This window comes from Phyllostomus hastatus, unplaced genomic scaffold, assembly GCF_019186645.2.
Source record: "Phyllostomus hastatus isolate PE091 unplaced genomic scaffold, TTU_PhHast_1.1 phas_scaffold_555, whole genome shotgun sequence".
Lineage (NCBI taxonomy): Eukaryota > Metazoa > Chordata > Mammalia > Chiroptera > Phyllostomidae > Phyllostomus > Phyllostomus hastatus.
The window spans coordinates 14,026,937-14,043,721 of NW_025334036.1; the positions used below are offsets into that span (position 1 = coordinate 14,026,937).

At 48.9% G+C, this 16,785-nt stretch overlaps 1 protein-coding gene across 1 annotated transcript in view; it reads right to left on the minus strand.

Moving 5' to 3' along the window:
- Positions 1-9,105: 9,105 nt before the first annotated feature.
- OCA2 (OCA2 melanosomal transmembrane protein) overlaps positions 9,106-16,785 on the minus strand; it is a 167,225-nt gene continuing 159,545 nt past the window's right edge. The window contains exon 24 of the mRNA XM_045824982.1: positions 9,106-9,653. Coding sequence (XP_045680938.1) covers positions 9,569-9,653 — 85 coding nt within the window. The 3' untranslated portion in view covers positions 9,106-9,568. The remainder of the gene's footprint in view (positions 9,654-16,785) is intronic.

A 16,785-nucleotide genomic window follows, 5' to 3' on the forward strand; every position in this document is an offset into this window, starting at 1 on the left:
TGGGTGAGGATTAAAAAACAAATACTGCAGGTCACGCCTTAGAGAAACTAAAGAAAGTCCAAATAAATGGAGGGATTTACATAATGCACATGAGTTTGAGTCTTCCCAAATGTATCTCTAGATTTAGGACAATGCCAATCAAAATCACAGCAGGTGTTTTTGTGGAAATTGAAGAGCAACACATAAAATTTATATGAAAATGAAGAAAGTGCCCTGGCTGGTGTGGCTCAGTGGATTGAGTGCAGGCTGCGAACCAAAGGGTCACGGGTTCGATTCCCAGTCAGGGCACATGCCTGCATTGTGGTCCAGGTCCCCAGTAGGGGGTGCACAAGAGACAACCACATATTGATGTTTCTTTCCTTTCTCCGTCCCTTCCCCTCTATCTAAAAATAAAATAAATAGACTCTTTTTTAAAAAAAAATTAATGAAGAAGGCAAATAGTCAAGACAAAATTGAGAAAGGACGAATTGGGGGACTTTGGCTTCAGCATACCTACGCTCATCTAGTTACAGTCCTTACAATAGGAAGTGATGATTCAGGGACAGCAAATTCTATCATCAGAATAGAATATTCCAGAAACAGAGAGACACAAGACAGCCTGCCCATAAAAAGAGCTTTGTCAGCTGAATACCCAGGCCGAAAATAAATGTCTCAACTGGTGCTCACACCATGCATGACAGCTCAACCCCAGATGGATCGGAGAGCTAAATCCCAAAGGGAAAAGACTCACATTTCTAGAAGACACCATGAGAAAACATGTTTTGGGAGTTGGCAAGCATGACTTGGGTCTGTCACGGAAGGCACTAACAATAAGGGCAAAGGCTCATAAATCGGACTGCATTAAAATGAGGAACTTGTGTTGCATTTCAATCCACCATTAAACAAAGGGGCAGGTCCGGCGAGGGAGACAGGGTAACCTCAAGCCGCGTATCCACACGGGCCTCCCATCCAGAAAGCATAAAGAATTCCTACAAATCCACACACGCACACAAGACAACCTCATAGGAAGGAGACAAAAGGAAGGCAAACTCAACATCGTTGAGTCATCAGAAAATGCAAATTAAAACCACAGAGAAGCACCAGCACACACGTACCGGAATGTCAGAAGGTCTGATAACAAAACCCTGACAATAACCCATCCTGCTGAGGAGGGGGAGCAAGCGGAACAGAATATTCTGCTGGTGGGCGTGTAAAGGAACATAACTGTCCTGGCAGGGTGGCTTGATTGGAGCATCCTCTTGTACACCAAAAGGTTGAGGGTTCGATTCCTGGTCAGGGCACATACCTGGGTTGCGGGTTCCATCCCAGGTCAGGGCACATACAGAAGGCAACTGATCAATGGTTCTCTCTCACATCGATGTTTCTGTCCCTCTCTCCCCCCTGCCCACCCCTTTCCCCCTTCCTCTCTCTCTTAAATCAATAATTGTATCCTTGGATGAGGACTTTAAAAAGGAACATAAAAAAGTAATATAATCACTGTAAAGCACTGTCTACTAATGTAATGTTGAATGGACTGAGAAACATCACTCCTAGATGTGTGCAAACCACAAATATGTACATAGATATGCCAGAAACAAAGCAGAACATGATGTACAAGGATGCTCCTGGCGTTGTTACTAATAACAGCTGAAAACAGGAAGCAATCCAAACAGCCACCAGTTGGTGGAACAGGACGTAATCTACGGCCTGAACACAGAACACGGAATCTGCCATTCCTCGAGACTCCGTGGACAGGTGACACAAAATTCAGATAGTGTGTTTCCCCCTAGGAAAAGTTTACAGGCAGACAAACTAAGCTATGGTATTAAAAGTGGCTTCCATGGCCCTGGCCAAGTATCGCTTGTTTAGAGCATCGTCCTGAGGCGCCAAGGTTGCAGGTTCAATCCCCCATCAGGGCATGTCAATAGGTGGAACAACAAATGCATCATAGGTGATGCATTTATGAATGCATCAATAGGTGGAACAACAAATCAATGTTTCTCTTTCTCCCCCTCTCCTCCCTCCCTTCCTCTTTCTCTCTAAAAAACAAATCAGTAGATTTAAAAACAAACAAACAAAAACACCTCACTGGCTTCCAGAGGTCATGGGGTTGGGGTTGGGGGTGGGGGTGGTGTCTTGAAGGTCAGACTTCTGGGTAGAGAAGTTTTTAAAAAATGCATCAGCCTGTGTATTTCTGATTTCCTGCATGTGTGTTACAAGTCTATGCAAATGTTTGTTTAAAGACGTGAGGTAGCCAGGGTTAAATATGTTGTAATATTTAGGGTCTGGAAGAAAAGCCAAGAAGTGTCATACTGAATGGCTCTGCTCTATGGGTCAGATGCTGAGACGCAGTTACCCGCCCTGTCATGTATGGAAATGCCTGGACGAGAATCCTCCCCATTCACTCAGCCCCCACCCACGGCGTGGCCATCTGATGTGTGTTCATCCACCCGAGGGGGCGGGGAAGATGGATGAGTCACTTCTGGTTGAAATAGTTCTCTTTGGAAGCAGTGAGGGTGTGGCCGTCACCAACATAACACTGATCATTTGTAAGTGTTACTGTGGAGAGGCAAGCCAGGGGACTCCCCCTCCTTGGTTCTTGCCTTGCTCACAAGGGATGAATTCAGGCAAGAGACACATACAGTGGGAATGAGATAGTAAGTTATTTGTGAAATACAGCCAAGCCTGAAGCAGCAAGCTGGCACCCAGCTGGTCTGAGTGCCCCAACTATCAAGGTTTTAGGGGTTTTATGCCTCCAGCCACCTTCTAGGTTCCCCCTTCCTCTTCTCCCCAGACTTTGGGATGAATATTCACTCTCACAGGCTTTCTTTCCTGGGTAGTGGGAACTATACACACGGGATTCCAAGGGCTCTCCTCCTGCCCTATCATGGTCTCTCTCATGATCTTCGGAACGCCTGGCAATCCTATCCGACCAGGCTGGGGACTACTGAGTTAGTGGGTGAGACACAGCTCACTCCCTGTCTTGGTTTGCTCTCTATCCTACCCAACAGTTTCCAATTGCTCTTATTCAACACAAACTGAGCAGCATAGTTCTCATTATTGCTACATGATAAGCCTTTCTCTTCACATGTAACAGCTCGGAGTAGCTGAGTTGCATTTTCCCAGCGACTGGACATTTTGACCAAGATGTGGATGTCCCCTTCCTGATGAATTCTTTTGCTAAAAATGATGATTTTTCATAAACTCACATCGAAGCTGCCCTCTCTAGGCTGTTGGAGATACACTTTTTCTTGTAGGCAGCTGATGCTGAATTTCACCTGCGCCGACCGTGCTCAGAGCTCAGCTTGGTGAAGACAGGAGGACAGAACGCATCTCCTGCTGCCCCGTGGAGCTCAGGTGGGTGGAGGTGGGAGCCGGCCCTTGCAGCAGCCGAGAAGGGACAGAGAAGGAAGGGTGTCCTCCTTTCTGGCCGCAGATTGTTACTTCGATGGCATTGTCAGCTGTCCTCTTGCACGATGTGACGAATGTGCAGGGCAGCTGTGATGCCGCAAGACAAAGGACACACCCAGGGAAGGGTCAGCCTTCGAGATGTTTGTCCCAGAGCAGAACCAGGCGACCTGACTGTGCTTGCAGAGGCAGGGCTATGCAGGAGGGGACAGGAGCTGGTCTCTTCTCACCCAGAGGGGTCTGGATGACACTTTCAAAGGCCAGGCCCTGAGAGGAGGAGGGGAGTGTGATGAGGTGGCTGAGAAAACTTCCATGCCGTGGATGTCGCAGAGCTGGGCCAACTTAAGGTTCCCCGCACACGGTCTGCTAAAGAGCTGGGCAGAGACACCCCGCAGGACCGGCTGTAGAACGCAGGGCAGGGAGCATTTTATCACCAAGAATCCTTTCGGGCATCCAGCCTCTCCTCTGTACAATGGCCTCTGCAATGATGGGTGAATCCACAAACGCCGTTACTAAGGTCAGGCCACGCGCAAACCCTCTGAGGAGTCTGTCCTCGTGAATGAGCATGTGGATCGGTGGGTGCGGACCAGGCAGAGATTGTGCGGGGAAGGCAGAGGAGGAAATGTGGAACGTTTTGCGACGGGGCCTGGGGGCAGAGCGGCTGGATCGTGTTCCTGGGGGCTGTGGATTAGATTAATCAAAAAGTGTGTTTTGAATGCATCCGCTGTGTAGTAAACTGTCCTGAAAACGGACATTCCAAAAGAGAGAAGCTGATATTCTGCCCAGCTTCCAGGCAAAGGGCGGGGACAGTTTTGATGGCTCTGCCTGCAGGCCGAAGCGAGGAACGTAGGCTATAATCCCACAAAATAACATGCTTATTAACCATCGTCCCTGCGCCCCGCTCACGGAGCGCAGGGCGGAGCGCCCCCTGGCGGCTGAGCTCGGGGCTTCAGCTCTCGCCCGGTGTTTCCACGAAGCTCATTCCAGCGCAGCAGCAACAGGTCTGGGCTCCCGCACGTGGTCTGCGCCGGTCGGCGCGGGTGGTCCGCACAACGCCCCCCCCACCACCACCACTACCACCACCACCACGGGAGTAGGAATCAGCGAGCTCGGCAGCTCAAACTAGTGTCCGTCCGCGGAGGAGACCCGTCACCGTAGGCAAGTGCCTCCCAGTCACAAACCCTTGATCGTGAGACGCAGGTTGGGTCCCGGCAGCGCCCGGTGAGGAACCGCAGCGACCCCTGCAGGCGAGCAGGCTGCACGCGCGCCCAGCCTCTGCTATATCTTTGACCCGCAGCCTCGCTCTGCACAAACGCTGCCCCGACGTTCATCCTCCTGTGCTGTGGAGCATCGCTTTCCTCCCGCGGCGGGATCCGGGAAAGTGCGAGAAGGGCAGGGAAAGGCCAGTCGCCGGCCCTTGGCTGAGCCGGTCTGTGCTTTTTCCGGAACGGGGACAAGAATGAAACACACGGAGAACCGGGCGTCCTAACCCTGTCCCCACCTCACCCCGAGCATCCGAGGCTGTTGGCAGCTCAGAGAGAGGGGGCGCGGGAGGGACCAGGGGGCGAAGGAAGCAGAGGCGGGGTTGCGGTGAAAACAAAGACGTGGGACGGGCGGGGCTGAGTGCGGGCGGCCTGGCGCGGAGAGCGCGCGGGCCAGGCCGGCGCCCGGAGAAGTACGGAGAGAAAAGCGACCCATTTTCGCACAAGCTCTGCTGTGGGCATGGCGCTGGCTCCTTTTGGTTTTCTCCTAAGATGTCTTTTGGGGAAGCAGCCCTAGCTAGCGCCCAGTCCCCTGGAAGAGCCCGCGCCCCGGCCCCCGCAGGGCCTAGGCCCAGAATGTTCCATCCTACGGAGCAGAGTGGGAAGCTGTCGCCGTCCCCAGTTTCTTGTTCCTCAGTCAGAGAAATCGTTCCCTCTTCTGGGGTGAACTTCATATGGGGGAAATTCGCAGTGAACGCCCTGGTTCTGTTCGAGGCGTGTCCTTGGGACGCTGCCCTGACCGATGGGAACCGGGGTCTTTGCCGGCAGCGGGACAGGGGCGCGTTCAGACGTCGTGGCCACGCGGAGGGACCCACGGGTCCCGGGACAAGCGCACACACGGCAGGCGCGGATCTCGCCTCTGTGCCCGGGAGTAAGGACGGTTCCAGCTGGCGCCTGCTGCGCGCGTTCTGTTCTCCATGGAGACTCCGAACCGCAGGTGATGACGCCAGAGGCGCGGGGAGCGGGGGGGGAGCAGTGACCACCCTCTGCGCACAGCGACCGTCACCAGGGTTTGGTAGCCGGAGCCTCCCGCTCCACGACGCGGCTAAAGGTTCCCATTGCGTCTTCACTTATTCGCAGTCGCAGGGTGAGTTTTGCCCGTTGGAAGCAGGACGTGGGTCCCCAAGGTCACACAGCGGTAGCTGCTGGGGCCAAACAAGACCCTCCAGCCCCTTGTTCTTCGCCTCCCAGTGAATTCGCAAAGGCTCAAACTCCTTCTCCGAGGGACTGGCCGAGATGAGAACCGTCCCTGAAACGAGCTGACGACGGAGGAGAGCCTTCTCTGTTCAGGAAACTGGCTCCCAGGTTCCCTTTCGCAGAACAGCGCGGACTGGAACTCGCCCCGCGCCCCCGCGTGCGCGCCCCTCCGTGAAAAAGCCACGCCCGCTCCCTGAGACGCGGATCTTCGGGCCCTGCGTCTCCTCCCGGTTGCAGTAACATTGCTCTCCTCACCTGGCCAACCTCTGTCCTTGACACGACCGCGGATGGGACCCCTCCTGTCAGCGGTCTCCGTTCATTCATGGAGCGTGTCTCCCAACGAACAAAAATATCTAAGATACCAAAAATAACTGGGTCTGACCCGGTTCCTCTCCGCGCAGCTCACGCTCCGTGAGTCACGAGGACACCCCACAGGCTGCAGCCCGCCTGCCTGCCTGCCAGGCCCGCTTTCTTGTCCGGTCCGTCCATTATTGGTCTCCCGGCCAGGGGCTGGCTCAGACCCTCCCCGCCTCGCCCACCTGAAATTGCCATCCGTGTTTTCTCCCCGAACTCACCGCTGCAGGTCGACAAACTGATTTAATTCGCTGTCTCCTCCACCTGAAGACAGACACTGTCAGGGCAGGTGCCTAGAAAACTGGCACAAAGACCAGATTCAGCTCTGGCAGGGTGGCTCCATGAGCTGGAGGGCCGTCCTGTACACCAAAAGGTTGCAGGTTCGATCCCTGGCCAGGGCACATACCTGGGTTGTGGGTTCAATCCCCACTTGGGGTGTATACTGGAGGCAACCCATGAATGTTTCTCTCTCACATCAATGTCTCTCTTTCTCTCTCCCTCTCCCCTTTTCTCTCTTTAAAATAAACATATACTCGGGGGATCATTTACAAAAGAAACAAGAAAAAAATGACAGATTCAGCAGGCACCCCTCGGGAGGCCCCATGCACCCCCACAAGTAAGGTGACAGTGACACAGGGCCCAGGACCCCAGGACCCCAGGACCCCTGCTGGGGAGCGAGGACATGGGAGACTTTTATGTAGAAAGTAGAACAAAAATTTCAGGTCTACGTTGGTAGTTCCCTCTGGTGGAGGAGGGCGGGAAGGTGTTTGGGGAGGATCTGTATTTTCCCCAAGACCGGCCCGTACCAGTCTTGCATTACAGTTCGTCTTTTTTTCAGGTTGGCTGGGCAGTGCTGTGTGTGTGTGTGTGTGTGTGTGTGTGTGTACGCGCCTGAATTAGTTAGAGTGATAAAAAGACAGTACATTGGGGGAAGAGAAAGTGGAAAGGGTGAAGAAGAAAACTAAAAGTTTTAGAAGTGAGGTGGTAGCTGGAGATAAATGATGATTCTATAGATGGGACTTAATGTATGTTACATGAAATTAGAGGTTTTTATTTACCTTTTTTTTTTTAATGTCCACCACCAGCATCTGGAAAAATTGGAGATGGGCATGCTGGGCCATTCAGGTGGATTCACCTTTTGTTTTCTACCCATCACCCAAGCATGTGTTTGTTATTGATCTTAGAGAGAAAGAAACATCAATGTGCAAGAGAAACATGGATAGGTCACCTTCTGTATGTGCCCCAACCGGGGATCGAACCCACAGCTTTTTGGTGTACGGGATGATGCTCCAACCAATGGGGCCACCCGGCCAGGGCTGGATTTGCCTTTCTGAAGTGGGAACCATGAACCCAAGATCTGCAAGGAGCACCTGGGAAGGACTCATTCAGTGGGCGGGCTGGGAATGAATTCTTACAGCGTTGTTTCCTCCCAGACAAAAAGCTTCCAGGCTGCCTTCCTGAGCTGGGAGATCACTCCCCTGTCACTGTCCCCCCACCTTTCAGGAAGGACACAGGTGGCCATTGGACAAATACCAATTCTAAACTAGAAAGAACACGCCCACCCTGAGGGCGCCAGAGACAGAACTGGGACAAGAAAAGGTCTCCCACTTTCCAGTTGTCGGGGTTCCCTGGGGCTCCTAAACCTTTTGAAATCAGATGCTTTTTATAGCCACCCCTTCCAGCAGAGTTCCTGGGAAATGTCTACCTCTCTGGGGACCTTGCATGTAGACTGAAAACGGAGGAAGAGGCCCAGCGTCCAGGCAGAGCTGTGGTCCTGACTACGCAGGCGCAGGACCTCAGAGGACACTCAGCGCGCCCTCCTGCCCTTGCTGTTTCTGGCCACACCTCAAACGCTCCACAAACAGCAGCATTTTTTACTTGATTAGAGAGAGAGAAACATGGACTTGTTCCACTTCTTGACACATTCATTGGTTAATTTTTGTGTATGCTCTGACTAGGGATCAAACTGACAACCTTGGTGTATCGGGACGATGCTCTGACCAACTGAGCTACCAAGCCAGGGCCAAAAGCAACAGCATTTAATAAATGTTTGCCAAAAAATAAAATTAAAAAAAAGCCCTGGCCGAGTAGTTCAGTTGGTTAGGGCAGTATCCCAATACACCAAGGTTGCAAGTTCAATCCCCGGTCAGGACACATACCTAGGTTTGGGGTTCGATCTCTGGTCAAGGCGCCTTCGAGAGGCAACTGACTGATGGTTCTCTCTCACATCAGTGTCTCTCTCTCTCTTTCTCTCTCTTGTCTCTGTAAAAGCAATAAAAAATATTTCTTTGGGTGAAGGTTAAAAAAATAAATGAGACAACAAATTGATGTCTCTCGCTCTCTCTTTCTAAAATCAATCAATAATATTTTTAATGTCTTAGAGAATGTTTACCAGAGTCTGTGGGCTGCACAGACCTGAGTACTGACCACACATGTGTGTGCCTGACAGACATCGCTGGCACCACCTTCAGAACTGAAGATTATTTCTCTAGGCTGTGAACCATGTAAAATATTTTTTAAGTACTGATGACTTTCTTGAAGTCAAATTTCTATACTTGTAGTTGATGACTTGAAAACTCCCAGGAAAAACCCTCGCTAGTATGGCTCAGTGGATTGAGTGCCAGCCTGTAAACTGAAAGGTTGCCGGTTCGATTCCCAGTCAGGGCACATGCTTGGGTTGTGGGCCAGGTCCCCAGTAGGGGGCGCACGTGAGAGGCAACCTATTCATATATTTATCACACATAGATGTTTCTCTCCCTCTCTTTCTCCCTCCCTTCCTCTCTCTAGAAATAAATAAATAAAACCTTTTTTAAAACTCCAGAGAAAAAATACATGCATAAAATGCAATTTTACATACTGTAAACTACTCAAACAAATGAAGAGGCTAACAAATTCTAAGGCCTTTTGCCAAAGGAAACTTTATTTTTTTTTTATACATAAAATGTTCCCTCACAAACTCTCTGCCTGTCCCAGGCAGAGAATTTCTGCAGAGGGTGCACAATTTGAACGCTGATTATTTTAATATGAAAAGTGATTACAAGAAGCAAAACTAGCTAGCTCAGGAGAAATGCCAACGGAACGAAAAAAGCCATTTGGGTTGGGTTAGAGCGTTCGCGTCTTTTTTTACACAGCCTGACGAGAAGCATCATGAAATATACATACTTCCTGTAGGGGAACCTTGGGTGAGTTACCTTATATTTGCCACGATTGGCCAGCACTTCTCTGAATAAGAATGCGGGTGCCAAAGCTCTGCAGCCCAGGGCACCCTGGGTAAGCACCTTGCGCCCCCCACGAGTGGCCGTGGGGGGTGTTCTCCTGGTGTGGGTGTTGGACCCAGCTTCCCTCGGTCTTCCCGTGCTGCGTGTCCGTCAGTTCCATCCCATCGCCACGTGAACCAGAAGCAGGTAGCACATGCCCACTGTGCAGGAGACGACCATCACGGGGAAGCCCAGCCTGAAACACAGAGCGCAGGGGATTGTGGGATCTGCTGGCCGATGATGAGACCAAATCTGATTATTTAACTGTTGTTGTGAAAGAATACGGCCCCGGGAGCCTTCTCCCCCTACAAGGCCAAGGGCCCTCATTATCAGAAATCAAAATGGTGGTTTTAGCTTCAATGATATGGATTCCTACCTCAACTGACGCTCCCCACCATGTGCCATTTTATTGGGGACGGGCTTAACACTTTTGCAAATTTCTAAGTGGCTTTGCAGAGCCTCAGTCTGTTCCAGCATGAGAGGGTTCGCCTTGAGGATGATGCACTGTCAGTGTGTGTTACTGGGACATTACTTAAATTCTGGGATGTGCCCTGTGACTGCGTCAGCTTCCAATGGTCCTTCCAAGAAAGCTGGTTTTCCAGGAAGGTCAGATTCCCACAGAGCCCTGAAGTCCCTCACACTTCGAGCTGGGGGAGCTGGAGAAGTGGGGCTGGGAATAAGCTCTTGACTGAGGAAGGTAGGGTGGAAGAACAGGATTTTCTTCTGTACTCGGTGATGTGTAAGTTGTACAGACAGGCATGCACTAACACAAAAGACGTCATGAGAACATGAAAGCTTCCTTCACCCTGCGCATCCCACAATGCACTTGTGTTCCCACAAATTCCTCCTGGGTGCTTGGGACCCATGCTTTGAAGTCACTGGTTGATGCTATATTGTCACTGAGGGAAGTCACTGAAAAGGCCATGTTTTTGGTTCCAAGAAGTATTTGATAAAATTCAACATTAATTCGTGGTAAAAACTTTCAACAAAATAGAGATAGAAGGAACATAATAAAGGCCCATCTGTGACAAGTTCACACTACACTCCATTTTGAAACACAGGAAGCTTTTTTTTTAAGATCAGGAGCAATACAAGGATGCCGACACCCCTTTTATCTAACATAGTACTAGAAGTCCTAGCCACAGCAATCAGACAAGAAAAAATAAAATAAAATAAAAGGCACCCAAATTGGAAAGGAAGAGGTAACACTGTCACTATTGGAGGGTGATATGATATTATATAGAGAAAAGACTCCACCAAAAACAATTGTTAGAACTAATCAATAAATTCACTAAACTTACAGGGTTCAAAATCAGTGTGCAAAAGTCAGTTGCATTTCTATACACTAGTGAAAAACAGAAAGAGAAATTAAGAAAATAATCCAGCCCTGACTGGTGTGGCTTAGTTGGTTGGAGTGTCGTCCTGTAAACCAAAAAGTCATGGTTTTAGTTCCCGGTCAGGCCACATGCCTGGGTTGAAAAGGCTTCAATCCCTGGTTGGGGTGCATACAAAAGGCAACCAATGGATGTTTCTCTCTCACATTGATGTTTTCCTCCCTCTCCCTCTCCCTCCCTTCCCCTCTCTCTAATATCGATAAGTATATCCTTGGTGAGAATTTTTAAAAATTGATATACATTGCATCAAAAAGAATAAATACTAAGGAATAAATTTGACTAAGGAGGTGAGAGACTTGTACACTGAAAACTGTAAGACACTGATGAAAAAAATTTAAAAGATACAGACAAATAGAAAGATATTCCATGCTCATGGATGGAAAAATTAATACTGTGAAAACATCCATAATACTCAAAAGCAATCTGCAGATTCCATGTGATCCCTATGAAAATGCCAATGGCATTTTTCACAGAAATAGAACAAACAATCTCTAAAATCTGTGTGGATCCGCAAACGATCCTAAAGAACCCAAGCAATTTTGAGAATGAAGACCCAAGCTGGACAAATCACACTTCCTGATCGAAACAGTTCACAAAGTTATTCAAAGCAGTGTGGCATTGGCATGAAAACACACACCTTGAATAATGAAAGAGAGTAAAGAGCCCAGAAATAAACTCACTCATATGTAGCCAGTTAATGTCTGACGAAGGAGCCAGGAATGCACAATAAGAAACAGACAGTCTTGGATGGTGTAGTTCAGTGGATTGAGTGCAGGCTGTGAACCAAAGCATCGCAGGTTCGATTCCCAGTCAGGGCACATGCCTGGGTTGCAGGCCACGGCCCCCAGCAACCGCACATTGATGTTTCTCTCTCTCTCTTTCTCCCTCCGTCCCTCTCTAAAAATAAATAAATAAAATCTTTAAAAAAAAAAAGTAACGGACAGTGTCCTTGATAAATGATGTTGGGCAAACTGGACAGGTACACGCAAAAGAATGAGGTTAGACCTCCTGGTTTACATCACACACAACAAATAACTTCAAGTGCATCGCCTAGTTGAATGGAACAGCTGACACCATAAAACTCCTAGAAGAAAACATAGGCAATGAGCTCCTTGACATCAGTCTCGATGATGACTTTTTGGATTTGACAACAAAAGCAAAAATGAACAAGTAGGACCATATCAAACTAAAAAGCTTCTGCAAGGCAAAAAAAAAAAAAAACCATCAACAAAATGAAAAGGCAACCTAGCCCTGGCTGGCGTAGCTCAGTGGATTGAGCGTGGGCTGTGAACCAAAGCATCGCAGGTTTGATCCCCAGTCAGGGTACATGCCTGGGTTGCAGGCCATGGCCCCCAGCAACCACACATTGATGTTTCTTTCTCTCTCTCTCTTTCTCCCTTCCCTCTCTAAAAATAAATAAATAAAATCTTATTAAAAAATTAAAAGGCAACCTTGTGAATGGAAAAAATATTTGTAAATCATATATCTGACCAGGGGTTAATATCCAAAATATATAAAGAACTCATACAACGAGCTGATGAAAATTTTGAGCAGATCATCTGAATATTTCCCCTGCGACAACACACAGATGGCCAACAGACACGTGAAAAGATGCTCAGCATCGCTGATCATCCTGGAAATGCAGATCAAAACCACAATGAGATGCCACCTCACACCTGCTACAATGGCTGTTAACAAAAAGGCAGGAGACGACAAGCATGGGCAAGGATGTGAAGAAAGGGGAACCCCTTGGGCACTGTTGGTGGGAATGTAAATTGCTACAGTCACTATGGAAATCAGTCTGGAGGTTTCTCAAAAAATTAAAAATAGAACTATCGTAGGAGCCAGCCATTCTACTTCTGGGAGTTTATCCAAAGGAAATGAAAACAGTAACTCAAACAGATATAGGTGCCCTCAAGTTCACTGCAGGATCATGTACAGCAGCCAACATGCGGAGGCCACCCAGGTGCCCACCGATGGATGCACGGAGAAAGACGGTGTGGTACGAAACAGACAGTGGAATAGTATTCGGCCATAAAAAATTAAATCCTGCTATTTGCAAAAACATTGAGGACCTAGAAGATATTGTGCTAAGTGAAACGAGTCAGACAGAGAGGAATAAATACTATATGATCTCACTTACATGTAGAATCTAAAAAACCTCACAGATGCAGAGGACAGATCAGTGTCACCAGAGGCAGGGGGTTGGGCGGGCAACATCGTGAAGGGGGTGGGAAGGTACTAACCTCTAGCTATGAAGTAAATAAATCATGGGATACAACATGGAACATAATAATTATAGCTACTAATACTGTGTTGTATATTGGAAAGTTGCTAAGAGAATACATTTGGAGTTCTCACAAGAAAAACATTTTGTAACAGTGTGGGGGTCGATATAAACTTTGGTAGACGTGTTGTGTTATCATTCTGCAATGTATACAAATAACGAGTCATTATGTTGTATATCTGAAATTAACATGGTGTGATATGTCCCTTATATCCCAGTCTTAAAAAATTGTTTTTTAAAAAGTGGCCTTTCCAGGGGTTGCCAGGTGGGAGGGGGATTACGGGTAAAAAGGAGGAGGTGACTAAGAAGTACCAATGGGCAGTTATAAAAACAGTCAAGTAAAGTCACGTAAAGTCACAGGGACGTAAAGTACAGCACAGGGAATGCAGTCAGTAATACTGTAATAACTGTACGGCGTCAGGGGTACTAGACTCACTAGGGTGACCACTTCATAAGTTATACAAATGTCTAATCACTGCCTTGTACACCTGAAGCTAACATAAGGTTGTATGTCAACCATGATTGAAAAATACAATCATTTTCCCTGGCTGGTATGGTTCAGTAGATTGAGCACTGGCCCTCCAACCAAAGGGTCGCCAGTTCGAGTCCCAGTCAGGGTACATGCCTGGGTTGCAGGCCAGGTCCCCAGTGCGGGGTGCTCGAGAGGCAACCACACATTGATGTTTCTCCCTCCCTTCCCCTCTCTCTAAAAATAAACAAAATCTTTTTAGAAAAAAAAGGAAAAAAATAATTTTAAAATAAATAAATAAATAAATAGTGACCTTCTGATGTAGAATAGCACAGGTGAGTCAGACTTGAGCATAATTAATCCTTATTAAGCTGACCCCATTTTAGGAATTCAGATCTCTCTTTTTCTGTTTTGTTTTGTTTTGTTTTGTTTTAATTCAAACCTACCCTGGTAATAAGTACATTGGGAATGCAAGATTTCAGCAGCCGACTTTAGTGCTCAGCATCAATCTTTTGCTGCATCTGAAACTGGTCGAGTCTACCGAGAGCTGTAAAACCCAATGGCTTGTCCTTCGGGTTCCAGCGCTGTTCAGAACACATCTCGCCGGGCAGTACATGCTTGTCTGTGTCCCAGGTAACACATCCACACCAGGAGAACCCCCACAGAAAGGACGGGTGGGAAGCTTTGTGTCTGACGGGCACCCCAAGAGGAGGTTGGGCTGATTTGATATTACATCCGTCACCTAAGCCACCCTTCACAAATAGAGAGCCCTAGTGTACCAGTCTTTAATTAAAACATTCTGCCGTGGCCGGGTGGCTCAGTTGGTCAGAGCGATGTCCTCATATGCCAAGGCTGCAGGTTCGATCCCCAGTCAGGACACATACAAAAAGCAACCAACAAATACATAAACACATAAAACAAATTAATGTTTCTCTCTCTCAAAAAAAAATCAATAAATAAAATTTCTAACCCACAACATTGTGCTTAAACACTTTAAAAATTATGTATCATGGAGGAAAGAAATGTGGTCTCATCAGAAATCATGGTGTGGCAGGGGGGGGAGAGAACCTGCTAGAACTTTCCCTGGGCTCTCACGACAGCCTCCGGTGCTCCCGAGAGCATCCATGGGCAGAGGGAAGCCAGGACGAGTCCTGAGGGGAAGCTCCCGCCACCTGGGAAAGGCCAGTTATGAGACCAGCCTCCATGCAAGAAAAGGGATTCGGGAGTTCCTATGTGAGCATAAAGCTGCACATCAGGCTCCTTGCAGGAGAAGAAGGAAAAGATGCAGGAACTTCACTTCATGATTATTACGTCCCAAACAGGGTGCTATGAGCTGCGTATGTGTCTTTCAATGAATTTTTACAGCAGGCTGGACGCGGTTAGCAGCTGCCTTGCCACATTACGGGGGGGCGGGGGGAGACGGGGCTGAAGGGATTGCTCTGGAGACAGAGATCAACTAGAGCTGGTGGGTGCTAACGTTCTGGGGGTTTCTTAAAGCTGTCTGCAAAAGAAACCCTTATGTTAGAATTGGGGAAAGTGTAGCTGAAAGCACAGTCTTACTCTTTTTTAAAAATTCTCACCTGAGAATGTTTATTAATTAGAGAGAGAGAGAAAGGGGGAGAAAGAGACAGAGAAACATCCATTGGCTGCCTCCTGTACGCACCACAACTGGGGATCAAACCTGCAACCTTGGTGTTATGTGCCCTGACCTGGAATTGAACCTGTAGCCTCTAGTGGCGTGGACGACACTCCAACCCAGCGAGCCAGCCAACAGAGTCAGAGCCTTTATCTTCAAGGGGTTTCCTCTAATGTGCCTGGCCACGCCCCCCAGTAGTTTCAAGGAAGCGTCCTATCAAAGCAGCCAGGCCATCTGACCCCTGGAAACCTGGGGAGAAGCTGGACTGTGGGCTCTGCTGTACCCCCGCCCCCCCCCACAGCTTCCTGGTGCCCCAGCCCAGGACCCCAGCTGCGCCCGGAGGCCGACTCTGTTCCCCCCGACACCTGCCCCCAGCCACTCACAGCCACTAAGCGTCCTCCTCCGGCAGGGGGCGCTCTGGCTTCCTCCCACACAGAGCAGTGTCCCCCACCGGGATGCTGCAGGGGGAGGGGACAGACCTGTAAGTGACACCGAACCCAGGTCCAGCTGCCTGCCGCTTTGAAAGCCAGTGCTTGAGAGGCAGGCGCTGGTAAAAGGAAAAATTTTTTTTATTCAATAGCCAGCACCCTGAGAAGACGGGGAACTCGGGTCCCAAAGCCCATCTCCACCTCTGAGTGCACGCAGGGGTTTCTGGGAGGGCGGGAAGGGAAAGCAGAATAAAGGGATCCAGGGAGGGATCAGAAGTTCTCCGAGTGCAGACAAGCACAGTCTATTCCGATAAACACATCAGAACTGGTCCACTGGCGGCCTGGTTGAAGGGCAGAAATCTCCCGGAGGTCGGATGCCTGAGAGTGGGCTTCTTACACAAACAAGCAGTTTATCTACAAGCCACGTGTTAGGGTCAGCACTTCCAGAAACAACCTTAAAGGGATGGCGGAGTGGGTTACACACAGGCTACCTTCTTCCCCTACGTGGGGTCCTTGGTACGTCTCTCAGTGTCCTTCAAAACGAACTTCCAAGGTCAAATACACTGGAGAAACCCTGGCTACAGAACGACACAGGTTACTCTGGAAATCAACCACGGGATCCTCGGAATCTGATAGTTCACGTGCCCTGGGGTCCCCCGAGGGTGGGCTGTACCACGCAGTGTCTCCCAATGGGTCTGTCCTGGGTGCCCTCTCTCCTCGCTCCCGAGTCACGTCAAGAGAGCCATGTCCTGCGGGATACGCTTTAAAGATATGGATGAGGCCCTGGCTGGTGTAGCTCAGTGGATTGAGCTTGGGCTGCGAACCAAAGCATTCCAGGTTCAATTCCTAGTCAGGGCACATGCCTGGGTTGCAGGCCATGACCCCCAGCAACCGCACATTGATGTTTCTTTCTCTCTCTCTCTCTTTCTCCCTCCCTTCCCTCTCTAAAAATAAATAAATGAAATCTTTTAAAAAAAGATATGAATGGGCAGAAATAACGTCGCAGGACCAAGAGTCAGGGACAAAGCAGGAGCCACAGCCTCTTTTAGCTACTTAGGTACAAAGAAAAGGAAGACGGAAAGGTCAGGGCCCATGTTTTTTGTCTCTGTACGAA